A 13,803-nucleotide genomic window follows, 5' to 3' on the forward strand; every position below is an offset into this window, starting at 1 on the left:
TGGTCTGAATGTCGTTCACTAACATGCAATGAAAATATCACTAACATTTGTGCTAAAGTAACTTTTCACTTAAGCATATGCAAAACAAATGTTTGTAGGGATGCAACTGATCCTTTTTTGCAACGATTGTTCTTTTGCCATTTCTAATGACAGATGACTAGGAAGCGGTTGTGAAGATTACAGTGGTTTACGACAGTAACCATAGTTTATATATGGTATTAGTAGTAAAACTTATTAAAGAAATGGTATAAAACAGTAATAAACTAAATAGTATAAATCGTATTTGTCTCAGTATTATCAATTTCATAATTATGTAAGAAAATAAAAAAACAGACTGCAAATGTTTGTGCTTTCAAAAGACTCACAAAACTATAGACATTTTCAGTCATTTGTCAGATTTATTAATGCTGTGCATAATGCATAAATATGCATATAAGCATATTGCTAAATATAATACAAATATATATCATAACTGATTTGAGGCGTGGCAGGAATAGATGGAGTTATGCTGCCATCTGAAGGCTAAGAGGAACGCTGTCACTATTTTACACCCTACATTAACATGGTAATAATAGAAGGAGTTGCAATCAGTGACAAGACCAAGAGTGCTTTATTTATTTGTATTTCATAGTACCATACAGAGGTATGATTTACTGTAGCATGGTGATGCCTTTGGATAGACATTTAGATATCTATTAATCCTTCCGTAAATGTATTCTGACGCTGTTTATCTCTCAAGCGGCATCTGAAATATCTTTTGCTGTTTCATATCTGGTTCCAGTGTTAGTGAGATTTCTTTATATCTATCAAAAAACATTTATTTATTGTAGTATACAGAAACTCAACACAGAGTATATCAGAGAGTTATTTGGATGTATCAGTGAAATGGGGAAGTGACGACAACATATGCACAAAATAATGTAAAGATTTGGGGTGAATGTGTTAATGTATCTGATGTTATGTTTGTAACACACCATTTTCTTTTTTTGCCATTCTCGTCATATTCGGCCCTTTCCCGTGCATGAACTCTCAGTTGTGGTTAAAGGCTACTAACACTTCACTGGCCTGAATGTTTCCACTTTATATCATGTGACTGTTATAGCTGATTGAATGTTTTATAATGTTCACTTATTCTGTACTGTAAAGCCCTGTGTCTTATTCGATTCTGAATTGTTTGATCTACACTGCAGTGTGAACTGAAAAACAAGAATCCACACATATTAAAAGTATGCTGTCCACTCGTATGTATCAGAATATAATCTTATGTGTTTGTGTTTATGTGGCCATATTTGCATTTTTTTTTTTTAAATGTAATTTCCTAGAAAATGAGTTTTTTATTTGTTTTGAGAATGCACTTTATTTCATGTAATTTTTCATACGTTCTTTGTTGTTTTATCAAACTGTCCAAGATTCTGTATAATACTGTACATAGAGGTAAATAAAGACATAAAGATATTCCATTCTAATGTGAATGTCCTACATAGGAGAAATGAAGAGTATCTCAGTCTTGTATCACCTGTTATGTGGCATTTTGGACATGAATTTGTTAATTTATTCTATTTATTTGGCTCTACATCACTTTTACTTACAGCAAATGTCAATCGATCCATTAACTGAGGTGCAGTGTGTGTAGTCAATTAATAAAGAGATATTGTATAAAATTACATGCTTCTTTTATTTGCTTAATATCATACTAAACTCGAACTGGCAAGTTAATCAAGACAAACTCTGCATGTTGAACCTGTTGAACGAGTTGCTAAGGTTTTTATTTTTTGTCTGTTTGCTAAAGTATTGCTATTTTTGGTCAAGTCAGCATTGTTATAGACTTATGGTCACACAGCTTTTGACCTCTTTTATCACATTTATGGATTATTAGTTAACAGTACTCAAACCTACCTTTTGTAAATATAATCATGACTCAATTTCTTAAAAAAAAATGAAGACATGAATGAAGATGCATATGCAAAATCAATTGATTTTTTAAATCACCGATACATTTGTAGTTTTCAAGAGTTTTTTTTTTTGTAGTTTTTTTTTTTTTTTTTTACCAAACTTTGTATAAAGATGATTCTCAACTATGTTATAACAGAATGATTCAATATACCATTTTTCTTTCTGCAATAATAATAATAATAATAATTGGGTTTTCTCATTATATACAATGTATCTATAAACTAAATCTAGTTTGCATATTAATGTGTTGGCAACATGTAATGAAAAAAGAAGTGTAATAATGGGAGTAATAATTGACAAGATTTTCATAAAAATATATATAATATTTCATAGATTATTGAAATATAATTTCTTTCTCTATTCATTTGTTATGTCTCCAAAAATGCATAATAAACATGCTTTTAATCCCGGTGTCCTCATGTGAGGACATGTATGAAATCAATGTCCTGTTTAGTAACAGAAAGTCATATTTTGATTTGAAACCCCATAACATTTTCCTGAGATGTTGATTTATGATACATAATTTAAAAGTTAGACAGATTTAAATGATAACTACAAAATATTATCATATTTCCATAAGAGTGTCACTAAATTAATTTCAGACATTTTGATGACCAAGGAGAGGGAGTGGTCATGTGAAACATTTGGTATCTCTGAAAAGCCCTGAATGTGCTCTGTACGGGACATCCAGACTTAAAACTGTGGCATGAACAGTCTCAGAGAAATTCACAAAAATATAATATCCTCATATGAGGCCGCAGGGTCTCAAGAGGATACATTAATCTATTTCTTTTCCTACATAATTATTAACAAAAAAGATTGGTAAAATATCTATTTAGGAATCTTAGACCTTTCCAACGATATATAGTTTGTCATGATTAGATTAGGATTTAATTTGTAATATAGTGAAGTAAACGTAGGCGTCCCACCGAGGGGCCGGGTGGCAGTTAAAAACTGCAACGTGTATACATTTTTTTCCCTCATTAAAGTAAATCTGACTAACCAAATACATTTCTAAGTATTTTCTTTCCTTTTGATACCCCAGACTATTATTTTAATTTAGATTCGTCCTGTATGTACATATATATATTTTTTTAAATTAAATAAATAAATAAAATAATTGATAATTAATGGACTACAGTTGTTCTCGTACGTATAGATCGTCCAATCATCAAACGACATCGGTCAGACCTGGCCAATCACGTCGCTCGGTGGGCGGGTCTAGAGTGTGTATTCGCAATGACAACAGGAAGGGGCTTCATACTGCTGCATATCTTAATCTCTCTCGCTGTTTTATACACTATTCGTCTCAGCTGACAGTTTGAGAGCCGCGCAAGATTGACAAGACGCAGAAACTCATGACTACAGCTTTAATCGATACTCGCCACGATGACGGCGCGTGAACAGGCCTGAGCTCGGTTTCACAGAGAGCAGCTCGACGCTGGACATCGCTAACGTTATTTAGAGGAGAAGCAGGAAAATATCCGGCACATTAAACATGCCGGGTCTAACATGAAGGTAACGCCTCTAGCTGGTTAAAATGACCTTTGAAGTGGACTAGAGTCAGTGTCCTGAAACATGATATGTGTCTTCGTACTACATACTACAATATTTCACACAATCCACGGAATCAGGCTGCATTATAACGATTCGCGGTGAATTGGGAATTTTTAGGACATTAAGAGCTTTATCATGACTAAAAGTAGGCGATTGCTCCATTCAGACATGAATTACTTATTTACAATGATATTATTTCACATTTAACCACACACAAAATAAGATTTTTCCTCCTAGGTTGTTCAAAATGACATACTAGTGTGCTTCTTACTGCATTATTAGCAATATATACATTATATAGCCTACTTAATAGTCTTTTCTACAATGGCATGTCACGTGAACTAAAAATGTTACAAGTTGAATTGAGCGTGTGCAGTTGAGTTATTACTTTGTAAATAAAAGATGCTAAATTACTGTCTCCCCCCTCCGATTTTGTATAAAATGTCTTACATTTTGGCAGGTAAAATCGATTGTTGTTTATAGTGGGACGCGACAGGAGCGCATTGCATTGTGGGAAACACATTTTGACACATGAAATATGTATTTTGTGCAAACTGAAAATTCGCACTATTATCATGCCATTAATCTGGTATAAGTGTAGTATTATAGTACGCCATTCTGAAAGAAGCCATTGTGATCATGACCTGGGTGTTCACTATGTTTTTTTCTGCTGAGCTCTCAGCGGTCACATGGTCCAAAATTCACATGCATCCAAGTTACAAGAATGAAGTGGAAATTTTTCAGCTTTTGGATTATTGGGAAATGATGTCGCCTCTCATCGTAAACTGGTCTCATTGTGAGCTCAGACTTCCTTGAGAGAATAAGGAAATGGGATATTCCCAGTATAATGTGTGCTTGTACTCTTGTGACCGTCAGCCGGCACACCTGTCCTCAGTCAGGGCTCATGTGACAGGCTCTTTCTCACACACAGCTTGTTTGTTTGCGTAACACTCAGGTGGAATGTTTTCTAGATCGAAAGGTGTGTATTGTATTGTCACATTACAGTCAGTAATTAAAGTCGTGTGACTTGTTTGATGTTTCTACAGAAAGTACAGTAACTTATGGTATTAAGCTTGATTTGAATATGCATGTTAGTCATTTTTTTCATGTAAATTAATGTGTATGTGTGTATTTGTGTGTGTGTGTATATATATATATATATATATATATATAAAATAATACTTTTATTCTGCAAGAACTCATCAAATTGGTCTAAAATGACAGTAAAGTCATTTACAATTCAGATTCAAAAGAAACGCTGTTCTTTTGAATCTTCTCTTCATTAAAGAATCCTGTAAAATTGTTTCACAGTTTCTACAGAAACATTAACTGAATACAGTTTTGATAAAAATTAAACATGTTTCTTAAGCACCAAATTCAGCTTTGCCATTACAGCAATAATTTTTATTTTTATATTCAAATAGGCAAGAGTTGATTGAAATTGTGATGGTACTTTACCATTTCAATGCTTTTACAGTATTTATGTGGCCTTAGTGAGCAAAAAGACACTTTTTTTATTTCAAAAACCTTGATCTATTTGATTGTGACAAGCTCTTAAAGGGTCATGAAACCCTAAACCAATTTTTCTGAGATTTTAACAGAGGTAGGTGTGTTTAACACCATAGAAGACAATGTTATAATCTGTAAAATTTAATAATAGAATATAAATGGTTAAATTTGAGTTTGTATCGGCTATTTTCGTCTTCCGGGTTTGAAATCTTCATCAAGTCTACGTCACAGGATGTGACGTTTTTCTGTACGGATCATACAGTGATGACTCATCGTTCTCTCATAATTATTAATGAGGCTGAGCCTTCATATCCAATGAGAAGACATTTCACTGAATTAATCATGATACCACGTGGATCTTTTCAATGATAGACCTTTCAAACAAACTGTGATATTGCGTAGTCGATGAGAGAGGCGATCATGGGACGCAAGTGTTTGTATGCGTGGTGCAAAAGTTCAAGCGCATTGCATAGCTTTCCCCGCGATGCTGCCAGGGCTAGAGTCTGGCTCCGTGCGGCTGGTTGGCCATCCACAACGGACACATCTAATTTATATATATGCAGCAAACATTTTTCTCGAGAGAGCTTCGCCTCTCGAGAAGTCCTCCACCTCCACAGAACCCTGCGCGCTGCCGTCACTGTATATTTCTATGTCGCTGTCCATCTTTACTATTGTTGTTCAGGTGGCGCGTCGATCTAGGCACGGAATTTTTTTTTAACCGGAAATCTATTATTTGCAAATATATTAATTTATAGTGTGTATATAAAGTATATAGTTGTTTATAATGACATTATAATTAATATGTACATTTAATATGTTTTATTCAATAGAATTTGATGACAGGGCGTTCAGTTACTTTTGAAATGACAGAAATAGTGTCAGTGTATTGCCAGCTTTTTAAAAAAAAACTTTTTTTGCTTACGTTTTACGACACATTTGTGATGATATGCAATAACAGTTATCCCTGCCGTGCAATACCACATCCACACTCCCCTCCCCTTCTCACAGCCATCCACGCCCATTTCAGTTGCATTTTTCAAAAACAGTGTGAGCTAGACTTGCGCTGAAATAGGGGGGTTTCATGACCCTTTAAATAATATATAAATTGCTTTGTTTCAATCAGTCTCTACAATAACTATAAAAATCCTTATTCAGTAATCTGAATGACTGGAAATTACTGGGATACTCCAGAAAAGTTGTTGATCAAAAGGTCTGGGGATCCTGTACATTACACTCAATTATACATCAGAGATTACCATTGTAATCAAAATAAATAAATAAAATTTACCAAAAATAAATAAATAAATAAGGTAAGTTCATTTAGGCTTCAGTACTTTAAAATGTCCAAATAAAAGAAATAATATTAATTAAATTTTTATTGTTGTTGTTGTTGTTGTTATTAAATTAATGTTTTTAAATATTACCTTTTAAGTGAGTGTTAAATGATGACCAATATCGTCTTAAAGAAATTAAATATCCATTGTCGACTGATATCAATAAATAAAAAAATCACCAATAATAACTAATATGGTAGCAGCATTTTAAGCGTCTCTAGTATCTGACCTGTTTTCTCAATTTAACTTCACATATTAAAGCTTCGGTGTCCCTGATGTCAGAAATCTGATTTCATATTCAGAATCAGACATTTTTGCAGCTTCATATACTTTTTTTGGACTGAGGAAGGGTTCTGAGAATCACAGCGTGTTGTCATAGCACAGTTTTACCAAGAAATGAAGGAAGCTCTCTTTCTGTCTCTGTGTTTCAGGCTGAAGTTCTTCTGTAATGCTGCTATATTCAGCCTGAACCATGAACTCAGTGTCTCCCAGTGGCGTTCAGTACATAGTGGGCAGCGGTGTTCATGAGGACAAGCCCTCGGCGCAGTCCAGACACCATAACGGCCACGGCTCATCACCTGACGGCCTCAGAGAAGGCTCCGGAGAGCCCGATGAAGTGGATCGCCTGAAAGCCAAGTTCATATCTGCATGGAACAACGTCAAATATGGTTCGTTTTCATGCATTTGTTATGGTTTGCGAACTGGTTTATATGTCTGACACAAATAATGACACAGACAGTAAGTTCCTTTTTTCCCGGGCTATTTTTGAAGTCAGATGTAAAAGCACATGTTCAAAAACAACCACAACAAATATCACTGACTGTATCTTAGTTAAGTTCCTGTCTTCATTTTCCCAGGCTGGACCGTTAAATCTAAAACTAGCTTCAACAAGACCTCCCCTCTGATCCTCCTGGGTCAGTCCTATCTGTTCAATAGTGAAGGTGAGTCATTTGATCTGCCTGAGAGCCACCATTGGTTGAGTCAACTTAACGGGATAGTTCACCCAAAGTGAAAATTCTGTCATTAATGACTCACCCTCGTGCCGTTCTAAACCTGTAAGACCTTCGTTGATCTCTGGAACACAGATTAAGATATTTTTGATGAATTCCAAGAGCAAAATGTTGAATGTTGTATTCTTTCGTGCCTTATTCTCAGATGAGGTGGATGGTTTCCGGCAGGCGTTCGTGTCATGTGTGTGGCTCACCTACAGGAGGGAGTTTCCTCAGCTGGAGGGATCCAGCCTGACCACAGACTGCGGCTGGGGCTGCATGCTGCGCAGCGGACAGATGCTGCTGGCGCAGGGGTTACTGCAGCACCTCATGCCTCCAGGTCGGATCTACTGTCCCATTTCTTCATTTGTACCTAAATCCTTACTGAAAAACCAATTACTTTTAATAAATATAAATAGTCACAATAAACACTCGTGGTTAAAAGGGTTTCTGTGGGTCTTAAAAAGTCTTCATTCACTCTTCCACAAATTAGGGCCTTAATGTATTAAATGGTGTGCATTAAATATTGCATGCACTGCAAAAATGATTTTCTTCTTCAGTATATTTGTATCGTTTTCCAGTACAATTATCCAAACATCCTTAAATCAAGATAGGAAGTCTTGTTTACTGAAGAAACAAAGACAATTGACAATTAACTAATAATTATTTTTTAAGAACTTAATGGAGATTGGGAGGAAGTAGCATTTTGAAACTTTTAAGTGTTGCTAATACAACTCATTATCTTTAATTTTATTGTGTTTACATTTAGTGAATATAATGACATGTTTCCTTCACTTTATTCTTTAAATTGTCTTTACTTGGTCTTAAAAAGGCTTTTGAAAAGTCTTTAATCCACCTTTATAAATCTTGCAGAAACCCTTAGTTAAGTAATATAATCCATAAGCTATTTAATATATATATATATATATATATATATATATATATATATACTATTGTTCAAACGTTTGGAGTCTGTAAGGTTTGTAAGATTATGCTCTCCTATGCTACATTTAAAACAGTAATATTATTAAATATAATAATATTATAACTGTTTTTAATGTGTTATAAAATGTAATTTATTCTTGTGGTGCAAAGCTGAATTTTCAGCATCATTCCTCCAGTTTTCAGAGTCACATGATCCTTCAGAAATCACTCTAATATACTGATTTGATGCTCAAGAAACATTTCCGATGATTGAAAACAGTTACTGTTTTGATTCTTTGAGGATTCACTCGTTCAATATTAAAATCTTTTGTAAAATTAGAAATGCCTTTACTGTCTCTTTAAATCAATTTAATGTATGCTTGCTGAATATAAGTATTTATTTCACTGACCTCTGTAGACTCATGTTGTCTTCTGCTCTCTGTATCTCAGACTGGAGGTGGGCAGATTGTCATCCGCTGACAGATGTGGATTTCGAGGTGCTAAAGCCTCGCTCGCCCTCCCGTCCGGCTGCCATGTCTCTTCCGTCCTTCAGCTCTTCCTGGACCAGCCCTATTTCCCAGAGAGACCCGAGCTCTGGCAGCAGTGAGGGTCACAGGCGGACCCCGGCTCAGTATCCTGCAGCCAGCCATGAGCCTCAGCTGGAGGCTTTGCACCGAAAGGTGGTGTCTTGGTTTGGTGACCATCCCTCAGCTCCTTTTGGCGTCCACCAGCTGGTAGAGCTAGGAAAGGAGTCGGGGAAGAGAGCGGGGGACTGGTACGGCCCGTCCGTAGTGGCTCATATGCTGAGGTTAGAGAAGAGAAAATGAATCTTATCATATTTAGATTTAAAAGCTTCTTTTTAATAACTGATCTTTTGTCCTTTTGTGATTTCATGTCTTTTTGTCCTTCAGAAAAGCAGTGGCTAGAACCGCTGAGTTTCACAACCTGGCTGTATACGTGGCACAGGACTGCACGGGTGAGGCTTCATGTTCAGTCTTGTGGGTTGTACATCATGCGATCGTTTAGTGAAACTGAAACGCTTTCCTTTACATCTTGAGCTCATGCTTCTGCTTCTGTGTGTGCTGCAGTGTATAAAGGAGATGTCGTGAGGTTGTGTGAGTCGCCGCTGACACAGGATCTGTCCGAGAGCTGGAAGTCAGTCATCATTTTAGTGCCAGTACGACTGGGAGGAGAATCACTAAACCCCTCCTACATCGAGTGTGTCAAGGTACAAATACACCCACACCTGCATGGAGGAAAAAACTGAACTGAAATATATAAATCACCAAATCCGATATTACAGTATATTTGTATTAATATTGAAATATAACATTGTTATATATGTCTGCATCAAATTAAACTTACAAAAGTGATTTTATATACATAAAAATCATATAATGTGCAATTAAAGTGTCTACTTTAATGGTTCAAAAACATTTGTGAAGATAAAATGTCAGAATATGAATGAAAATGTTTCATCATCATTCAGCATGACACATTTATATATTGTATTATAAAAATTTTATTTTCACAGCACTAAAGTAAATCATATGGCCCTATTTTACTGTATGATTCTTTAAAATAAATATAAAAGTAATGTATTAGGGTTTACATTTTAATTGGCATGATCAAAACATAAAAAAAATGTGAATCAAAATTATTTTTGTGACAATCATCGCAAAATTCATGAGACACACACATTTATATATATATATTTATTTATTTATTATATATATTTATTTATTAATTAAATATATAATTTTTTTTTTTTTTTACTAACCTCTCTTTTTTCCTAGAACATTCTCAAGTTAAAATGCTGTATAGGAATTATTGGAGGAAAGCCCAAGCATTCCCTGTTTTTTATTGGCTTTCAAGGTACGTGTCTATAAAGAGTAGTGCTGTCAAACCATTAATCGCATCTAAAATACAAGTTTCTGTTTACATAATGTTTTTGTATACTGTGTATATTTATTATGCATATATAAATACAAACACATACAGTTTATATTTTGAAAATATTTCCAAGTATATATTCATATAATTATAATTGATATTATATATAAATATTTTGAATATATTAACATATTTTCTTAAATATATACATGCATGTGTGTGTATTTATATTTTCATAATAAACACATATATTATGCAAACAAGAACTTGTATTTTGGATGCGATTAATGGTTTGACAGCACTAATTAAGAACTATGTTTGGATATGTTACTGCCTTCCTGTCTGCTCTCTGATTGGCAGCTGTTCTCTGTCTTCCAGACGAGCAGCTGTTGTATCTAGACCCACACTACTGTCAGCCAGTGGTGGACGTCACCCAAGGCAACTTTTCTCTGGAGGTGAGATGGAAAGCATCAGTGCATTTGCATCAGAAGACATTTTCATTTTGAAGTTTCTGAGGAACTGAAGTTGCATCGGTCTTTTCTCTCGTAGTCTTTTCACTGTAACTCGCCCAGGAAGATGAACTTCAGTCGTATGGATCCCAGCTGCACCATCGGCTTCTACGCGCAGACTAAGAGAGACTTTGAGTCTTTGTGCTCAGCGGTCAGTGAAGTGAGTGTCTTGTTTGAATCAATAAGATATATGTTTTGAAATTTGATACTTTTCTGAAGCCATTTCGGAATGAATGCATAAATATCAAGAAGCTGAAATAAATGCTACTATATATTTTTTCAGATATGGATATTGTTTTTTGTTCTTTTTCAGGCTTTGTCATCTCCTAAAGAGAAGTATCCCATCTTTACATTTGTAGAGGGCAGGGGACAGAACTATGGACTGGATGGGCAGAGCGGGGGGTCCATGGACGGTCCTGCAAACATTTTCTCATGCAACAGAATGAGCAGGAACAATAAGAGAGGAAGCACAGATGAGTTTGTGCTCCTGTGAGGAGCGTATCGCGTGTAACACAGACCCCACACCAGTGATGCTGCACCCAAACTCCATAAAACTGCTGTTCATCGCATCTGTGCACTGCAGAATATAAAGCAAACCTGGCTCTGAGATTCTCAAGAAAACCTGTCCGAGTCATGTTTCACCCCGAAACCAAAGAAAAACGAAGAAATTATGGTTTGCATAAAGAAAACATTGCATTTTCCTCCAATTTATCATTAACATAATGCCAAAAAAAAACATTTCTCCATACTGTAATGTAAAAAAGCTATATTATTTGAATTGTAATGTGTTTTTGCACTGCCTTTAATTTATCTAATTTATTTTGATTGCTGCATTACAGTATGAGCGTGTTTTGCATTACATTAATGAGAATTTTGAGAGGAAATGTGAAAATGTAATAATTCTAAAAATAAAGTTAGCTTTCTTAAAGCGTAATACAATTTTGGGGTGACACCTGCATTTCTTTGGTAAACTTCTCCATCAGTGTGACATTTGTTCATGAATGGATGCGAAGCATTTCTTATCATCGCATTTGTTTCAGCTGATTCAGCCACATTAAAGAAATGGCTCACCCAAAAATTTAAATTTAGCTTTAACTCAGTTTGAACAGATTTGGAGAAATTTAGCATTACTTTCTCACCAACGGATCCTCTGCAGTGAATGGGTGCCGTCAGAATGAGAGTCCCAACAGCTGATAAAAACATCACAGTAATCTACACCACTCCAGTCCATCAATCTTGTGAAGCAAAAAACTGTGTTTGTAAGAAACAAATCCATTACTATGGTATTTTCACTTTAGACTGTTGCTTCTGGCTAAAATATGAACCCATAGTCCATCATTTTTTGCTTCCTCCAGTGAAAAATTTGCCTCGTTATGTAGGTTTTCATTTCACAGAATGTTAACTGATAGACTGGAGTTGTGTGGATTATTGTGATGGTTTTTATCAACTGTTTGGACTCTCATTCTGACGGCACCCATTCACTGCAGAGCATCCATTGGTGAGCAAGTGATGTAATGCTGAATTTCTCTAAATCTGCTCTAATGAAGAATCAAACTCATTGACATCTTGAATAACCTGAGGGCGAGTCAGTTTGCAGCAAAATCTCATTTTTGGTTGAAGTATTTCTTTAACATGTATATAACTCATACACACTAACATTTTGTCTTATACACTGAACACATGATCCTGCTGTTGTGTTACTGTCTTTAAAAAGGTATAAGGGTGCTCTAAGTTGTTGTTGTTTTTTCCCTGAGTGTGCTCATAACAGAGCTGGAGGGATTGTGGGTAATTATGACATTGAGTAAACCTCCTCGTTGCTGTATGTTATGGCTAGTTTTCTAAGTTATGTAAATTGTAAATCTCTCAGCTTGTGTGCTTGAACTGTGTGTGTTTTTGTTTTAAATCATTGTGCTTCATTTGTCACCAGTTTCTCTTATTTAATAGTATATTTTTTATGGGAAATCACAGCCGTAGTACCTCCTCGAGCTCTGGAAGTTGTGTGGCATTGAGTCTGATGCTGGAAGCTGTCTGAATAGTTGATGTCTGATTTGTTTTTGTTCGGGTCAACAAAATTAGCTGTTACTGTTCAATCATATTTAAGCTGTTCATTTTATTTTTACAACTTGTATTTTTGATCGTCGTTCTGAAGATGCACCGGATGAAGCTGAACTGCTGTCACTGTTTGAACAATTGTTTTTTTTTTTTTTTTATAATTGTATGTTTTTCATTGTGTACATTTTGTCTTTTACATCTGGACATGGGACCAGTGGACAAGAGATTGTGTGGACTTTTGTTTATTGTGGCCTTTTTTGTTGTTGTTGTTGTTTCAGAATTGGAAGATGGAAATGATCAAGTAAATGTAAGAGAGAAGTAAATTTGTTATAATGCCCCAATTGTCCTCACTGAGTATATGACATTAAAATAACTAAGTATTTTTAAAACCTGACCTGACATCTTTAAATGCATCTTGTTACCATTGAGCAGGAACACTATACTGTCCTATTTGCTTGAGTTTGCTTTGAGTTGTTTTTTTGTTTTAACAAAAGTGTGTCAAAAATAGAACAAATATGATGAAATTTGTGAGATATACGTGACCCTGTCATAAGTAGCATGGGTTTATTTGTAGCAGTAGCCAACAATACTTTGTATGCCATCTTTTATGCCAAAAATCATGTTCCATGAAGATATTTAGTAAATTTTCTACTGTAAATATATTAAAACATAATTTTTGATCAGTTATATGCATTGCTAAGAACTTAATTTGGACAACTTTAAAGGTAATTTTCTCAATATTTAAATCTTTTTTGTTTTGCTTCCTCAGATTCCAGATTTTCAGATAGTTATATCTCGACCAAATATTGTTCCATCCTAACAAACAAGCTTATTTATTCATTTTTCAGATGATGTATAAATCTCAGTTTTAAAAATGTTTACCCTTATGACTGGTTTTGTGGTTCAGGGTCACAAAACAATACATTATATGGGTCAAAATGGTCAATTTTTCTTTTGTGCCAAAAATCATTAGGATATTAAGTGAAGATCATGTTCCACGAAGATATTTTGTAAATTTCCTACTGTAAATATACCAAAACTTCATTTTTGATCAGTAATATGCATTCATTGCTAAGAACTTCA

At 34.9% G+C, this 13,803-nt stretch overlaps 1 protein-coding gene across 1 annotated transcript; it reads left to right on the top strand.

Annotated features, from left to right (window-relative positions):
• Positions 1–3,188: 3,188 nt before the first annotated feature.
• On the top strand, positions 3,189–12,896 carry LOC132143989 (cysteine protease atg4da-like). Its single transcript, XM_059554665.1, has 11 exons — positions 3,189–3,471; positions 6,785–7,021; positions 7,211–7,294; positions 7,509–7,682; positions 8,717–9,074; positions 9,178–9,242; positions 9,355–9,494; positions 10,063–10,141; positions 10,538–10,614; positions 10,709–10,828; positions 10,982–12,896. Exons 2-11 carry the CDS (start codon positions 6,826–6,828, stop codon positions 11,159–11,161), a joined length of 1,473 nt encoding a protein of 490 aa, XP_059410648.1. The 5' UTR covers positions 3,189–3,471; positions 6,785–6,825; the 3' UTR covers positions 11,162–12,896.
• Positions 12,897–13,803: the final 907 nt, after the last annotated feature.

Source organism: Carassius carassius, chromosome 7 (genome assembly GCF_963082965.1).
Source record: "Carassius carassius chromosome 7, fCarCar2.1, whole genome shotgun sequence".
Taxonomy (NCBI): Eukaryota; Metazoa; Chordata; class Actinopteri; order Cypriniformes; family Cyprinidae; genus Carassius; species Carassius carassius.